Source organism: Kogia breviceps, chromosome 14, assembly GCF_026419965.1.
Source record: "Kogia breviceps isolate mKogBre1 chromosome 14, mKogBre1 haplotype 1, whole genome shotgun sequence".
Taxonomy (NCBI): domain Eukaryota; kingdom Metazoa; phylum Chordata; class Mammalia; order Artiodactyla; family Physeteridae; genus Kogia; species Kogia breviceps.
The window spans coordinates 17487595-17505608 of NC_081323.1; the positions used below are offsets into that span (position 1 = coordinate 17487595).

Sequence of the window (18014 nt, forward strand, 5' to 3'; positions counted from 1 at the left end):
CTTTAATGTGTGGAATGTAATTGCAAAGCTAGATTCTGTTGGGGATTATAAAACTCACACCTGTTTCTTAGCCCATCTTGTACAATAATGCCAAAAGTTTATCATAGCATTTCTGTATTGAAATGTGTGCATCAATGAATACTAAAGCACAGACTCTTTGGAAGGGAGAAAGCACAGCCAAGATTACTCAGTCCATTTTCCCTCATTTCTTTAAGAGCTTTATTGAGGTATAATTTGCATACCATAAAATTCAGTCAGTTTTTAGTGTACAATTCAATGATTTTCAGTAAATTTGTAGGGTTGTGCAACCATCACCACGGTCCCATTTGCCACTTTTTTTTTTTTTTTTTTGCGGTACGCGGGCCTCTCACTGTTGTGGCCTCTCCCGTTGCGGAGCACAGGCTCCGGACGCGCAGGCTCAGCGGCCATGGCTCACGGGCTCAGCCGCTCCGCGGCATGTGGGATCTTCCCGGACCGGGGCACGAACCCGCGTCCCCTGCATCGGCAGGCGGACTCTCAACCACTGCGCCACCAGGGAAGCCCACCACGGTCCCATTTTAGAAAATTTTCATCACACCATGAAATACCCTGTGCCTCAGTGCATTTGGTTCCTGTTCACACCTGCAGGCCCAGGCAAACACTAATCTGATTAATGTCTCTATAAATTTGCATTTTCTTGACATTTCATGTGCATGGAATCATACAGTATATGAAGTGCTTTTCATCTGGCTTCTCTCATTTAGCATAATATTTTTGACCCTCATCCATCCTGTAGAGTATATTAGTGAATTGTTTCTTTTATTGCTGAATAATATTTCATTCTATGGATATACCACATATTGTTTATCTGTTCACCACTTGATAGACATTTAGATTGTTTTAGTGTTTTGGCTATTATGAATAATACTGTTATTAACATTTGTATACAAGTTTATGTACAGACATACATAGCTAAGTATTTATGAATGGAATAGCTGGGTGAATGGTAGCTTTATGTTTACCTTTTTAAGGAACTTCCAGACTATTTTCCAAAGTGACTGCACCATTTGACTTTCCCACAGCAATGTATGACAGTTCCAGTTTTCCAGTACCCTTGCCCACACTTGTAATTGTCTGTCTTTTTACTGATAGCTGTTCTAAGTGGGAAGGGGGGTGGTTTCTCATTGTGTTTTTTTTTTTAATTGTTGTTGTCTTATTTTCTTTTGTTCTTTTTTGTTTTTATTTTTTAAATTTTTATAATTGAAGTATAGTTGTTTTACAATATTACATTAATTTCAGGTATATAGCATAGTGATTCAGTATTTTTACAGATTGTACTCCATTAAAAGTTATTATAAGGTAATGGCTGTGGGCTTCCCTGGTGGCGCAGTGGTTGAGAATCCGCCTGCCGATGCAGGGGACACGAGTTTGTGCCCTGGTCTGAGAAGATCCCACATACCGCGGAGCGGCTGGGCCCGTGAGCCATGGCCGCTGAGCCTGTGCATCCGGAGCCTGTGCTCCGCGAAGGGAGAGGCCACAACAGTGAGAGGCCCGTGTACCACAAAAAAAAAAAAAAAAAAAGATAATGGCTGTGATTACTTGTGCTGTACAATATATCATTGTTGCTTATCTATTTTATACATCGTAATTTGTATGTCTTAACCCCATACCCCTAATTTGCCCCTCCCCCTTGCCTCTTCCCTTTGGTAACCACTAGTTTGTTTTCTGTATCTGTGAGTCTGTTTCTGTTTTGCATATATATTCGTTTGTATTATTTTTTTAGATTCCATATATAAGTTTGATTCCTTCTTTATATCTTTAGTTGTGGAAAATCTTTTCTGCTAGTCTTCAGGTCATTCTCATAGATAGCTACTCTGTAAACAGTTGTAATTTTGGTGTGCCCATGGGAGGAGCTGAGCTCAGGGTCTTCCAACACCACCATCTTGGCCACACCTCTTAAGGTTGACCATCTTTTCATGAGTTTATAAGCCACTTGTATTTTATCGTTGGTGAAATGTCTAGTCAAATCTTTTGCCAATTTTTAAATTGGATTGTTAGTGTTTTTATTATTGAGTTGTATTATGTCATTATATATGTTAGATATGTCATCACACCTTGCATACCTTGCAAATATTTTCTCTCAATATGTAGCTTGTCTTTTCATTGGTTTAATAGTGTCTTTTGAAGTCAAATTTTTTTAAAAAAAATCTGATAACATCCAATTTATCAGATGCTTGTTTTTTTTGAAAAGTCTTTGGGATTCTGATAGAGATTGCTTTAAATCTGTACATAAATTTGATGAGAATTGCCATCTTAACAATATTGCCTATTTCAATCTATAAACAGGGACTGCCTCTTCATTTATTTAGATATTCTTCATTTTTTTCAGCAGTTTTTTTATACTTTTCAGTGTCTAAGTATTTCACGTCTTTTGTTTAGATTTATTTTTAGGTATTCTTTTTGATACTATTGTGAATAGAATTGTTTACTTAATTTCATTTTCAGATTGTCCTCTCCTAGTGCTAAAGATAATTCATTTTTGTATATTGGTCTTATATCTTGTGACCTTATTGAAATTGTTTTATTTCAAGTTATGTGTGTGTATATTCTTTAGAATTTTCTACATACAGAATAATGTCACCTGCAAGTAAAAAGCTTTACTTCTTCCTTTCGAATCTGGGTACCTTTAATTAATGAATTAACTAGTTTCACTGGCTAGAATCTCTAGTACAATGCCTAATTTCATTGGTTTGAATCTCTAGTACAATGTTAAACAAATGTCCTTGTCTTATTCCTGATTTTAAAGGGAAAGCGTTTGATCTTTTACCCTGGAGTATGATGTTAGTTTTATGTATTTTGAGGGTGGACTTACCAAATTTAGAAAGTTTTTTTTTTCTAGTCCTAGTTTGTTAGTACTTTTTATCATAAATATGCATTGGGTTTTTTTCAAATATTTTTTCTGAACTTGTTGAAATTATCATGATGTTTCTTCCCTTTATTTGAAAAATATGGTGTATTGCATTAATTGATTTTGGATATTAAATCAACCTTGCATTCCTGGAATAAATCTCACTTAGTCATGATGTACGATCTTTTTCATATGTTGCTAGATTTAGTTTGCTAATATTTGGTTAAATATTTTTTAGTTCTATATTCATGAAGGATAATGCTGTAGTTTACTTTCACTGTAATGTATTACTCTGGTTTTGATATCAGGGCCTCACAGAATGAGTCAGAATTCATTTCGTATTTTCTGGATATCAGAACTATTTATTGTTTTAATATTTGCCATATGGGCTGGGGCTTTTTGAGGGAAGAATTTAATTACTAATTCAATTATTTTACTGGTGATGAGTATATTGAAATTTTCTATTTTTTCATGAGTCAGTTTTGGCAAGTTGTCTTTCTACGAATTTATCTATTTCATCTATGTTGTCTGTTATTTGGCATAAAGTTTTTCATAGCATTCCCTTATAATTTTTAAAATTTCTATAGGCTCAGTAGTGATGCCTCCTCTTTCATCCTTGATTTTGTTAGTTTATGTCATAGCTCTTTGTCTTTGGATCAGTGTAGAGAAAGAGTTGCCAATTATGTTGATCTTTTCAAAAACCAACTTTCATTTCATTGATTTTTCACTCTTATTTTTATGTCTCCTATTACATTGATATTCACTCTAATTTTTACTCTTGTTTTCTTTCTGCCTGTTTAGAGTTTGGTTTGCTCATATTTTTCTACTGTCTTAAGGTAGATACTTAGATTAATGATTTGAGATCTTTCTTCTTTTCTAACATAGTTATTTAAAGCTATAAATTTTCCTCCAGTCACTACTAAAATTGTTATTGTTGCTAATACTGTTCAGTTTAATCGTTGCTCTTTGGAGAGAGAATGTGTTGAGCTCCTCACTCCACCATTTAAGAAGGCCCACAGCCTGATTTTTAAATATGAGGAAGTTGAGGCATATAGTGGTTATTTTAGGTTGGGTTCTTCCAGAAACAGACTCAGGGATGCTGGGTGGGCTTCAACTCCCTACTCTGGGTCACCATGGCTTCCCCCATCGTGTACAGACCCCTGCTTGCTCTGCCCTGTCTCATGGCTTTAGGACTGAACCATCTGGGAGGGAACTAGAGCAAGGCAGTTCAGAAATCTTGAACTGTACTTATAAGTTTTGAGGTTGGTTGTAATGTTGATGAGTTAATGTGAAACTATTTTGTGTGTGTCATGTGACAATGTATATGAGTAAAATAAGGATATTGAAAATGAGGGTTCTTGGTATAGGAATTTGGAAAAACAAATATAGGAAAGGTAAAGAAGAATCTTACAGTACTGGATTTGAATTGGCAATACCAGTATGAGCTAATCAGTATGAACTTATGATATTTAAAAAGGTATTTCACAACAGGGTCCTACTGTATAGCACAGGGAACTATATTCAATATCTTGTAATAACCTATAATGGGAAAGAATCTGAAAAAGAATTCACACACACATATGTATGAGTGAAACACTTTGCTGCACACCTGAAACACACAAAATTGACTTTACTTCAATTAAAAACTGTATTCCTTAATTCTGTCCAGTTAAAGGGCATAGAAGCAATTGTATAAAAGTACAATGAGCTTACTTGGTGCCCAGAAGTGCCTGATTATGGTTCCAGGGAAGGAGGGCACAGGTGAACCTCGAACATCTTGTGGTGCCTGCAAGCAACGGTGTGCTCAGTGATCAATGGGGCCACCAAAGGATGTGGGAGCTGCCTGAAGGGGCTTCCACTGGACTTAAAACTATTTTTATTTTACTCTTACTTAGATATTTTATACTTGTACATATTTATCAACTCCTTGTACCTGTGGCTCTTATATAACTATAGAAGTATAATAGTATACTTCAACTATAAAAGTAAATCAAATTTACAAATAAATAAATAATATTATAAAAGAAAAAAAAAGAAATCTTGGTGGAGAAGTCACTGTGATTGATGGAATGTTACTATATGCCTCAGCAGAGTTGGGCTGAAAACAGTGGTTGAAAAATACTTTGCCTAACTGGATCTCTGCTCTTATGCAAGTCCCATGTGGTCATTGGTCATAGGTGCCCTGTAGGGGAACTGTTGGTGCCCATAAAGATCCCCTCATCTCCCCTTTCCTGCAATGTGCCCATCGTCCACATTCTATGTGCTTTGATGCGAATGGCCCTTGACCGTGACCATCTTTGAAGGATTGCCATTAGGCTACCAGAGCCACCTTGGTTGACCCACAAAGTTGGGCGTACCTGGGAGTTTGTCTCTCCAGGAGGGTCCATAACCAATAACTGATTGGTATCAGAGGCTCAAACACCCTTGGCTTGAGATAAGACAAACTGTGGGGTATAATTTATGCTCCAGAACTCCCTATGGGATCAGATTGAGTCTGGGACCTTGCCTTGAAATCATATTCTTACTTAGCTTCTGCCCTCTTCTCTCCTCTTCCCTCACTCCCTTACTGGTTTCTCCTGGGACCACTTCTTTAACAGATTATTTGCATTGAAACTTTGGCTGAGGGTCTGTTTCTAGAAGAACTTGAACTAAGACAAACCTATTTCCGGGAGAACATTGGCTCAAATATGCCACTTTCTGAAGTTGAGCAGCATACCCTCCATCTGTCTTCTGACTTCAACATTCTGAATGGATACAGCCTCTGGCTGGAAACATCTTCCCTGGATATGGAAAGGGCGCCACAGGATGTGTCTATGATGGAGGCATGGGTCTGATAGGTCCCTGGTGCCCCTCAGTGGTACCTGGTCAGAGAAGCATGAGTCGTCATCTAAACTATTCATTTGGAAAGCAGAGGAGGCATGAGAGAGAGTCCAGAGGCGGGGTTCTTCCAAAGCCTGCAGAGGTTCCTGCAGGTTTTGCTCTTAAAGGCATCTAAGGCTATTGACCTCTACGAGCTGGGGTCTTGGACTTTGGACCAGAGTAGAGTATTCTTGTCTCAGGAGACACTGAAACTAAAATATAGAAGTTGCTGGCTAGCCTGGGTCTGAAAAGTCAGGGAGGAGAGGGGAGGGGGTATCAGTCACTGTAGAAAGAGGATGAACAGTGGACATTGACAGTGAGGAAACCAAAGCTAAGGAGGTGAAAGAGGTGCAAATGCCCCTTGGCCTTATGCATTGAGGTGAGGTTGCAGCCTAGCTTTCAGGGTCCTGAAAGAAGAGACCCTTATAATAAATTATGCAGAAAATGTGGTCATAAATGTCCACCTTCTCATTGGGAGAAATAGAGAAGGTATCACAGTAGGGGGAAATGTATGAGTAAATGTTGTATGTTGTGACGTAAACGTAGAACAGAATAAGTTATTCTCATACTATCAGGAATTTTCTACTTAAAAAAATCCTGTCTCTTTACAAATGATCCTGAATAGTTTATTCTAACCACTTATTTTGCACTAGAGATAATGACTTGGGCAGGGGGGGCGGGGAGTGGGTAGTCTCATTTAGGTATGATTTAATCATCACCAGCGAGCTGAAAAGAGCTTCAATAAATATATTTTCAAGACAATGATGAGAATGAAGTTACCTCAGAAACAAAAATAATGCCCCCTCTCTCGTTTTTCTCCCTCCGCTTCCTACAGTATGTATTTCAGGGACAGGAAAGTCGCATAACTTGCTTGGCCATTTCTTACCTCCTTCCCCTTAGTCAGAGCTCCCAGATCTTTGAGAGAGGCTGCATTCCCTGGCAAAAAAAGATTTATATGATGAAATGGTTTACAGCTTTCTGGCTGCAATTGTACATTTGCCTCTGAATGGACAGACTACAGACACAGTGGGCCTCAGGAAGCTGCTGGGTGTGCTCTGGCACATTGATCCCAATTGTATGTGAACCATATGTTGACAACACAGTTTAACCCAAAAAATATCCTTTGCTAGTCTTTGTGATTTCAGACAGGGCTGGGTGGAATAGAGCTATGCAATTTCAGCTGCCAAGCAAAAAAAAAACCAAAAAACAAAAAAATGCTTGGAAGGCCCTCTGCACATTTTGTTGGCTTATGGAAGAAGAAGGAAGGTAGAGAAAAAGAAAGGTTACTGAACTGACCGTGAGTCTGAATTTCTACTTTTGCTGCAGTTTGACACCCGTGCAGGACTCAGCCTCTCAGCCTCAGCTTCCTCATCTGTAATCTGGCCGCTGGGTTTGGTTGAATTGACAAGCGAGTCCTCAATAATCAGATTGGTGGGGAGGAGGGGGCAGTGGGGTCGCAGGCTGACCCCTGGAGAGATGATTTGCCTCTCTCTGTAGCCCTTGGCAGCGTTCACGTGTCAGAGCTCAATGAAGACCCCGCTGCTTGGCCGTCCGTGGCTGCAGAATCTCATGCCACTGGTGGGCAGCCCTCGGGCCAGCCTTGTGACTCTCCTTGATCCATCCCATTATCAGAGGGACAGGGACAACAGAATGATTCTAGGGAGTGGAATCCAGCCCCAGTGAAGCTCCCAAGCTTTTGGGGTAAGGATGACAGAAGGATTCAAGGGTGGCATGAGACTTCTGGGCTGAGAAACAGAGACAGAGGTCTTCTCGTGTGGGTGGGATTAACCCAAGTGGTGATTAGGGAGAGGCTGGGCCTCAGGGGAAAGCAGGGACCCATAGCTCTTTTCAACGTCCTGCTTCTAGAGATGAGGCTGTTGGTCCCTCCCGACCTGGTCAAGAGGGCATGAGGGGCTGGATCCGTTGAGTGTCCCCCGAGCCCAGTGTAGAGTATTATAGGTGGTATTGCAAGCATGGACAGGTGAACCCAAGAGGCTGTTGCTCCTTTTCTCTTAGTTCCTTTTCGCCCTTTCCCTCATAGATTAGAGTCACGTGAGTAATGGACCCGCAACAAGTAGTCCTTAGCACGCTAGCCAGATTCAGTTTTACTCGAGATTCTTGTTATATGTAAAGTAATACAGGTCCTGCAAACTGGCCTAGGTGCTCCTCCACTCTCACCCCATGACCTCAGTTTGGGACTTGGGTCTTTGTACTGTTTTTCAGGGACTGTTTTGAGCTTAACTGTCCTGATAAACATAGTGATAGTACCATTGTAAAAGAGCTCAGAGTTGAGGATAGGATGAATATTAAAGTCATAATTTAATTATTGACTTCAGTTTTATGTACACATATGGATGTCTCACACACACGCAAATACATAACACACACTTTGGGCTGTTGGAGACACTCCCTCAGATTTCATACTCACTTATTTAGGTGTCCAAACACTCAGGTTCACATTTGTCTGGATGTTACACCTGCTCATTCAGAGAGTATGTACATGTTCGCTCAGCTTTCAGACACCCAGGGCCTACAGATCCTCACTTGGACGTCGTTCACACTCAGATGTAGTTTGTACTCCCAGAGAGGTTGGCCATGTTCACTCACATGCACTCTGGGCTGTTGAGTTCTTGTCCAGATGTGCACAGCAGAGAGCAGGCGTCTCATTGAGCTGCTGCTCGCCTCCACTCACATATCACTCATCCAGGGGCAGCACTCCCATGCCCATTTGTTTCGCATCCGCACTGCTGACCGTCCCCATGCTCAAGGAGATCCAGGGGAAGACCTGACATGTTGATTGTGTCATGTGTCCTTGGGTCAGTCCCTCTGTAGCCTTTGTTCCCTAATGAAATAATCCTGCACCTCTGTCTCCACCAAGTTGTGCTTCTTAACCAAGTGTCCTTAGACGGGTAGAGTCTGATGGAAGAACGGTAGCACTCACCACGTGCCATTTTTATAAACCACGTGTTCGTTCGCTGTGCCATCTTTAGACGATTGGTTTGAGGCCGTTGCTGCAATCACTTCATTCATTTGCAAAAGTTCCTGGAGGTACACTCTTTGGGTAATTGGCTTAAATCATGAGTCCCAGAGATATGTGCAATAAAGATCTTTAAAAAAAAAAGAGCATTTATTCAAGAGAACTACAAACTGGGCATTTGAAGAGATAGTAAAATGTTATCAAAATTCACAAAATTTAGGATAACTTTTATAAAAGGAGCCTACACCTTTGGCATACAGCTGGTGTTTTAAAAAGGCTCGGTCATCTCTCTTCACACATTAACACCTTCTTACAGTCCTTCTAAGTTGAAGGGAATGTGTGAGATCACTGGGCAGGAGCTCAGAGGAATCACTGTGTATCTTGATTAGGGTTTCTGCGTCCTGTCCGGTTGGGTTCCATGCTTATTTTCAATTTTAGTTCAACTTGGTCCACTTGAACAAGCATTCACTGATCACTGTATAGGTATCAGGCAACCTGCTGAGCAGCATGTGGATGGAGGAGAGTGATACAGAGATAACTAAGCCACAACTTCCACTGCCTGAAAGGTCACAGTCTAGACCTAGAAACAGCAGTTGCATGCTTATGTTATTGCCATCCCGAGCAGATAGCCATTAACGAGCAGTGGAGGAGCGGAGTAGGGGGAAAGTCATTCAGATTTGGAGGATCTATACCGGCTTCATAGAGGAGATGAAAGATAGGCTTAGCCTTTAGAGAAAGGCTTCCACAGGCAGAAGTTGAATGCGAGGGCATTGCAGATGGAGGAAGCACGAACTGGTGATGGCATAGGCTGGGATCCAAAGGAGGTTTGTGCAATAGCATGGGGTCTGCAGCAGCTGCAATGAGGGATTTACCATAAGACTCTCTGAGGGGTAGACTAGAAGCCAGACACAAAGTGCCCCAAAGGTCAGGATGAGGAGTCTAGATTGTCTCATTTGAATAATGGAGAGCCTATGAAAGTGCCTGAAGAGGGACAGTGTTTACCTTTAGGAAGGTCAGTGGATTGACTGGTGAGTTGATCCAATCAGTTAGAGGCAAAGAGACTAGCTGAGTTCAGCTAAGAGGTGGGGAAGTGCCCAACCTCAGCAATTTGATGGGAGGAGAAAAAAAGGGAGGGGCAGGTTCAGATTGCTGATGTCAACTCAACAGAGCTTGGTGATTAAAGCAGAGTGCAAACCAAGGATGCAGGAAATGAGACTAAGCCCCGTGTTCAAGATCTGGCCACTTGATGAGCAATGCTACCCTCACTAAGGAAAGAAATGTAGAAGGAGGAGCATGCAGGTTTGTAGGGGTTGAAACTGAGTTGCATTTTCGGACATATGCAGCGTGAGCTGGCTTTGGAACATCTACAGGGAAATCTGTTTCTACAAAGCAGCGGGTTCATAAGTCTGAAGCTCAGGAGGGAGGTTTAAGTTGCAGACAGAAGTGACGATGATAAGTAAAAGTTCATCCCTTCAGGCAGTTGCTCATCTGCCTCTCCTCTTTCCTGTCCAGTGTTTATCAGCTGGTTGTCAAGGAGGAGCGACTTCAGAAGTCACGGAGGGCAGCTGACATCATTGAGTGCTTTTCGGTGCCGGTGAGCTATAGGAATGCCTCCAGCCTCGATTCTCTACACTACTTTGCTGCTGAATTGAAGCCTGCCAACCTGCCTGTCACCCAGCCATTTACAGTGGGTGACAACAAGACATACAATGGCTACTGGAACCCACCTCTTTCCCCTCTGAAAAGCTACAGCATCTACTTCCAGGCGCTCAGCAAAGCAAATGGAGTAAGTATGGCCACATGGAGGCCATGTCTTGCCTTGTTTTTCCATTCTTAAATGAGAAGGCAGCATGGCTTTAGAGCAGAGGTTGACAAACTAAGGCCTGTGGACCAAATCGTCCTGACCCATGCCTTTTTTGTGTGAGTAAAGGGTTGTTGTTGGTTTTTGGTTTTTGGTTTTGAATACAGTGACGCCTATTCATTTCCACGCTCTGTAACTGCTTTGATGCTACAGCAGTACACTTGAGTAGTTGAGACAGACTCTATGCTGCATAAAACCTGAAATATTTACTATATGGCCCTTCACAGAAAAAAATTCTGAGACCCCTGTATTAGAGGATAGAAAGGTGTTTCACTTGGGCAAATCATATGCAGATCCGAGTCTTAATTTCCTCATCTATAGAAGAATACCTATAAATTTGATATCTATTAATGCACTAAACATGTTTCAGTTACTCAATGACTGCTAACCCCTTTATCATTACCGTTAGTCACATTAGAAAGTATTTTTCTCCCAAAGACAAGGTAACCTTTTTGTGTCAGATATTTTTTTGGTTACTGAGGAGTGCCAGTCATAACGTTACAGAATCACAGGGCTGTAAGGGATCTGAAAGGTCATCCAATATCTCCCTCCCTCCCCCTACATACAAAACAGTGCTTCAGTCAATATTACAGTATCACAGTTAACTGATGTTAATGATTAGTCTTTTTTTAAAATTGAAGTATAGTTGATTTACAATGTTGTGTTACCTTCTGGTGTACAGCAAAGTGACTCAGTTATATATACATATTCTTTTTCATTATGGTTTATTACAGGATATTGTAAATAGTTCCCTGCACTATACAGTAGTACCTTGTTGTTTATCTGTCTTACATATAGTAATGTATCTGTTAATCCCGAACTCCTCCAACCCCTTTCCTCTTTGGTAACCATAAGTTTGTTTTCTATGTCTATGGGTCTATTTCTGTTTTGTAAATAAGTTGATTTGTATCATTATTTTAGATTCCACATATAAGTAATATCATATGATATTTGTCTTTCTCTTTCTGACTTACTTCACTTAGTATGATAATCTCTAGGTCCATCCATGTTGCTGCAAATGGCATTATTTCATTCTTTTTTATGGCTGGGTAGTATTCCACTGTGTGTGTGTGTGTGTGTGTGTGTGTGTGTGTGTGTGTGTGTGTATACACATATATACCACATCTTCTTTATCCATTCAAATGATGAACATTTAGGTTGCTTCCATGTCTTGGCTATTATAAATAGTGCTGCTGTCAACATTAGGATGCAGGTATCTTTCTGAATTAAGGTTTTCTCTGGATATATGCCCAGGAGTGGGATTGCTGGATCATATGGCAACTCTATTTTTAGTTTTTTAAGGAACCTCCATACTGTTCTCCGTCGTGGCTGCACCAATTTACATTCCCACAGACAGGGTAGGAGGGTTCCCTTTTCTCTACATGCTCTCCAGCATTTATTTGATGATGTTAGTGCTTATTCTTGAATACCTCCAATGACAGAGAACTCACTTCTTTATGTGGTAACTTTGCTGAGCTTTGTGGAGGCTGTGGCTCTAAGAAAGCTTTTTTTTTGACTGCTTTAAATATATCGTTTATTGTAGCTTCTACCCATTGCTCTTGATCCATACTTTTAGGTCCCAGTATAACCAGTGCAATCACCTTCTCAGGTGGCATTTGTTTTCAGTTACATAAGAACTTTTCCACCATTCACTTCCCCTCTATACACACACACCCAACTGCTCTTATGTTCTGCAAGCTAACTATCTTTAAGTTCCTCTTATACTGAAGTATTTTCCATCTAGGATGCTTTTGTGGACATGTTTCAGGTTGCCATATTTCATTCAGCAAATAGATAACGAACAGTGACGTTTGCTAGATCCGATAGTTCGTATTAAGATTATGTAGTATGTGCCCTCAAAGAGCTTCTATAAATGTAAGGGAATCTTATGTGCCATGTTCCACAGTGTTTCTGTAGAAGTGAGAGGCTCACTGAGGAAGGGAAATCTGAGACAGAAGCAAGATTTGGTGAAGTTCTTACAGAACTTGGCCTGTGGCCAAGATAGTCTAGTCTGTCAGTGGCAGTCATTACCTTACGAGAAACCTGGATTGAGAAACTAATTAACATTTAAAATGTCCACATACCCATTTAGATTCCACATTGGTATTTCAGTTCTGCATTCATTACTGGTTCAAGCAACATTCCTCACAGAGAGTATAAAACTACAAAAAGAAGCCAGACTGCCTTCCACCTGTCCATCTGGTCTTGCCTCTGCATACAACACTCTGATGTATTGAGGAGGAAGACATAACGATGGCCAGAAGCATCTGGGAGCTCATCTTGTTCTTGGTTCTCTGCATCCCATCTGAGCCAGTTTCTTGGTTCAGCACAACCCTGAGAAAGGATGGCTTTCCCTGCTCTTGGCAACGTATCAAGAGGTGCTGTTGGGTTTCCATGCCGTGGAGCGGAGTCGTAGCTTCATTTCAATTCACCTGCTATCACCTTCCTACCAAGATTCTCCTGAAAACCCAGCAACAGACCAAGTTTGTAGAACCCAGGAGACTGGAAAATGGACCCCAGGAGAGACTTCCCCAACCTGAGCATGGTAGGTCCTAAAAGAACAGCAGATGAGGCAGGAGGACTACTGGAGATCTTGCTCCCCAGACGTCGTAGAATAGAAACCATTTTCAAGACATGGGGTTTTGCCATTGGGAAAAAGTCACCCCACTGTGAAGCTACCTCATCTAAGAAGCAGTTTCTACTGCTGCTTCCAAGATAAACAAAGCCATTTAATTACTCATGCCTCTGATCTCACCCCATGTGTACACCCATTTGGGAACTAAGGTTTGCTGCAATGAAACACGAGCAGGAATGGAACTGGATGGGTGCTTATGCCAGGTGTCTTGAGGGTGTAGTCGGCCTCGCAGGAACAGGGAGGAAAAAGCTGTGGGAGCTGGCACTCAGAGTATTGTATTCTTCTAGCAAGAGAGAAAACATGCACCATCTCAAATTACTGCGTAGTATTAAGTTTCACCGAGAAGAGTTGTGTGAAAGGGACACAGGAGCAGGAAAGTCATTCTCGGTCTAACATATCTCTGCTTGGCTCCCTCAGATTTTGCCGTATCATAAAGGGCGGAAAACGATGCAGTTAAGCCTGGAGGATTTTTGAGGAAAAAATGTTATAACCCACAAATTTCTTATCAGCCAAGTTGTTGTTCTTGTATAAATGCATCAGAAAGACATTCTCACCGTCCTGAGGGTCCCACAGGTCCTGCTTCTAATAAATCATTCAAAGAGCAACTGACCAAGCAATGAACCAAAATAAAGAAATCAAGAATAGAGAAATACGAAATAAAAAGACCCACAGTGAGCATGGAAACTAATTAAATATCACATTAATGCTAAATAATTGCTCTAAACATGTTACAGAGAGGTTAATAGTAAAAGCAATTGCTTAAAGAAAAGATGTATAATGTAAAAAGTCAACAGTTGTGATATGGGTCTGTAATTCATTCTTATGTCAACAAAAACTAAGGAAGAGTTGGAGGATTGATGAATGTAAATAAAAAATCTGCTAATTTTCCCACTTTAGACAGGATAGAATAGCTAATGACTACTTTATTTTTGATACTAAGATTTTTTTAAAGTATACTTTTTTGGAACATAAAGGCAGCCTTCCAATCTATCGTAAAAAAGCCAGAAGACAACAGTCTGCAAAGAAAAGGGGGAGAAATAAAGGAAACTATAAGTAAACATGAAAATCAGCAACTATAAAGCAAGCCAGAAAACAGAAGCACTATATATATTTTTTAAGTGATGCTTTACTCCCTTCATAAAGGAGTAAAATGTCTTGAGTCAAGTAAAAACGAGAATTCAGCAAATCTGTATCACTAGAAGATTAAAAACAAAGGTTAGGGCAAAGTTATATTACATTCAAAAAATTAAAGGAAAGCAGAAATGGCCATTTGTTGCAGGGTGGTTGTGGGCAAGGTTGAATGATTTACTATCAGTCAATTTCATTGCTTCCAATCCCATCTACAAGTTTCAGTCAAAACAGAGTAAGAGAATTTTAGGGTTCAGATATATTTATTCTGTGAATAGTAAAGAAGTTTTTTCAGCTTAGCAGAGTGGCTAAATATTCAGCCTTTACAATCAGACTGCCTATACACAACACCCTAGTAACTGTGTGACTTTTAAGTAACCTATTAAAAGAGTTAGATGTGACTGATTAATTAATTAAGGAAACATCTAGCAAGCACACACTCTATGTCCCCACCACCAAAAAAGGCACCTTTTTTGAGTGCTGGGAATAAAGCAGTAAGCCAAACAGACAAAAATTCCTTGCCCTCGGGGCTTCCCTGGTGGTGCAGTGGTTAGGAATCTGCCTGCTGATGCACGGGACATGGGTTTGAGCCCTGGTCTGGGAAGATCCCACATGCCACGGAGCAACTAAGCCTGTGTGCCACAACTACTGAGCCTGCGCTCTAGAACCTGCGAGCCACAACTACTGAAGCCAGCGTGCCTAGAGCCCGTGCTCGGTAGCAAGAGAAGCCACCGCAATGAGAAGCCCATGCACCTCAACGAAGAGTAGACCCTGCTCTTCACAACTAGAGAAAGCCTGCGTGCAGCAACAATGCAGCAACGAAGACCCAGCGCAGCCAAAAATAAATAAATAAATAAAAATTTTTAAAAAAATTCCTCGCCCTCATAGCATTTACATTCTAGTAGGGGAGAGACCAAAAATAAATAAGTAAAATAACGTGTTAAATAATTAGTCATTAGGTTTAGAAATGTGGAGGTCACTCATTAAATCTTGACTATTATTAGGATGGGAGTAAAGATATTTTGTAAACTCTACAGTGAACTATATAAATGTGGAGTAATTTAATCCAGCCCTATAAAAACCATGGAGAGTCCGAGTATGATGTCTATTATGAAGCATGGGGTTCAGAGTCCTTGCAGGCACATTCATGAAGTGTGAGTTGTTCACAGGCACTTGCGTTTGGAATTTTGATCAGATTAGTATTGGGTTGGCCCAAAAGTTCATTTGGGTTTTTCCATAGCATCTTATGGAAAAACCCAAACGAACTTTTGGGCCAACCCAATATCCCATTTACCCATTTATGCTTTCTTACAGATAACAAGGTCAGTCCCACCTGTTGAAGCACTGTCTTTGGTGCTGAATTCTCAGCATCTGTCTTTCTTGCGAATCAGGCCATATTGTAACTATTTGTTTTGGATACAACAATATTACGGATCTATAGCAGTTAAGAATTGGATGATTTTGAGGTGTCATCTAATCTACACCAGAAGCCAACATAGAAATCGCTAAGAAAGTGTTCTTGGCAAGGCATTATATAGCCTCAGCTTGACCACTGCAATTCTTTGGAGGGAAAGAGTTGATTCCCTTGTTGAACAAGAAAAATTGTTAGAATTTTCTCCTTTCTATAAAGCCCAATTCTGTCCCCTTAACTCTCTACTCTTGGACACTTGTATTGATTTGAACAAATCAAAATCATCCTTTACCATGTCAGCCTTTTGGAGAAAATACGACAGTATCAACTACCATCCCTGGCCACCCAGGCCATCTCTCATTGATATTTAATATGCAATTACTTCTATTTCTCATATGGCATGATTTCGGTATCTCTTTCATCCTGTGTATTCTGTTCTCTCATAGACAGACTCCTTTTTTCCAATGCCTTCCTTAAAAAGGGGTAACCAGAACCTAGCATTGTACTCCAGATATAGTTAGACCATGCCTGCTACATTTCAACTACCCCTCTTCTCTTGACCATTTTCTAAGACATTATTTCTCATACATTCCAAGATATTTTTCTCACTTCAGGGACCTCTTGCAGGCTGCTATATTATCCACGTCTGTCTTCTTCATTCTTTGAAGAACTAGTACCTTCTCAGTTTTCAGGCCTCATCTTCAATGTCATATCCTTTGGGAATTTTCCAATTATATTATCTGAGAGCCATCCACACCAATACTCACTATATGTTAGCCTGTTGTTTTTATTTACAACATTGTGCATATTTTTTTAACATCTTTAGTGGAGTATAATTGCTTAACAATGGTGTGTTAGTTCCTGCTGTATAACAAAGTGAATCAGCCATATGTATACATATATCCCATATCCCCTCCCTCTGGTGTCTCCCTCCCACCCTCCCTATCCCACCTCTCTAGGTGGTCGCAAGGCATGGAGCTGATCTCCCTGTGCTATGCGGCTGCTTCCCACTAGCTAGCTATTTTACGTTTGGTAGTGTATATATGTCCATGCCACTCTCTCACTTCGTCACAGCTTACCCTTCCCCCTCCCTGTGTCCTAAAGTCCATTCTTTACATCTGCATTTTTATTCCTGTCCTGCCCCTAGGTTCTTCAGAACCATTTGTTTTCTTTTTTTAAAGATTCCATATATATATATGTTAGCATATGGTATTTGTTATTCTCTTTCTTACTTACTTCACTCTGTATGACAGACTTTGGTCCATCCACCTCACTACCAATAACTCAATTTCATTTCTGTATATGGCTGAGTAATATTCCGTGGTATATATGTGCCACGTCTTCTTTATCCATTCATCTGTCGATGCACACTTAGGTTGCTTCCATGTCCTGGCTATTGTAAATAGTGCTGCAGAGAACATTGTGGTACATGATTCTTTTCGAATTATGGTTTTCTCAGGGTATATGCCCAGTGGTGGGATTGCTGGGTCATATGGTAGTTCTATTTTTACTTTTTAAAGGAACCTCCATACTGTTCTCCAGAGTGGTGTATCAATTTACATTCCCACCAAGAGTGCAAGAGAGTTCCCTTTTCTCCACACCCCCTCCAGCATTTATTGTTTGTAGATATTTTGATGATGGCCATTCTGAGCAGTGTGAGGTGATACCTCATTGTGGTTTTGATTTTCATTTCTCTAATGATTAGTGATGTTCAGCATCCTTTCATGCCTTTGTTGGCAATGTGTATATCTTCTTTGGAGAAATGTCTATTTAGGCCTTCTGCACATTTTTGGACTGTGTTGTTTGTTCTTTTCATATTGACCTGCATGAGCTGCTTGTGTGTTTTGGAGATTAATCCTTTGTCAGTTGCTTCATTTGCAAATATTTTCTCCCATTCTGTGGGTTGTCTTTTCATCTTGTTTATGGTTTCCTTTGCTGTGCAAAATCTTTTAAGTTTCATTAGGTCCCATTTGTTTATTTTTGTTTTTATTTCCATTTCTCTAGGAGGTGGGTCAAAAAGGATCTTGCTGTGATTTATGTCCTAGAGTGTTCTGCCTATGTTTTCCTCTTAGAGTTTGATATTATCTGGCCTTACATTTAGGTCTTTAATCATTTTGGTTTATTTTTGTGTATGGTGTTAGGGAGTGTTCTAATTTCATTCTTGTACATGTAGCTGTGCAGTTTTCCCAGCACCACTTATTAAAGAGGCTGTCTTTTCTCCACTGTATGTTCTTGCCTCCTTTATCAAAGATAAGG

General features: G+C 40.4%; 1 protein-coding gene across 27 annotated transcripts in view; it reads left to right on the forward strand.

Moving 5' to 3' along the window:
• Positions 1–18014, forward strand: part of PTPRT (protein tyrosine phosphatase receptor type T) — a 1303183-nt gene that overhangs the window by 1051261 nt on the left and 233908 nt on the right. For all 27 annotated transcript variants that reach the window (XM_067013228.1, XM_067013229.1, XM_067013240.1 and 24 more), the window contains one exon: positions 10236–10509. In XM_067013228.1, coding sequence (XP_066869329.1) covers positions 10236–10509 — 274 coding nt within the window. The remainder of the gene's footprint in view (positions 1–10235; positions 10510–18014) is intronic.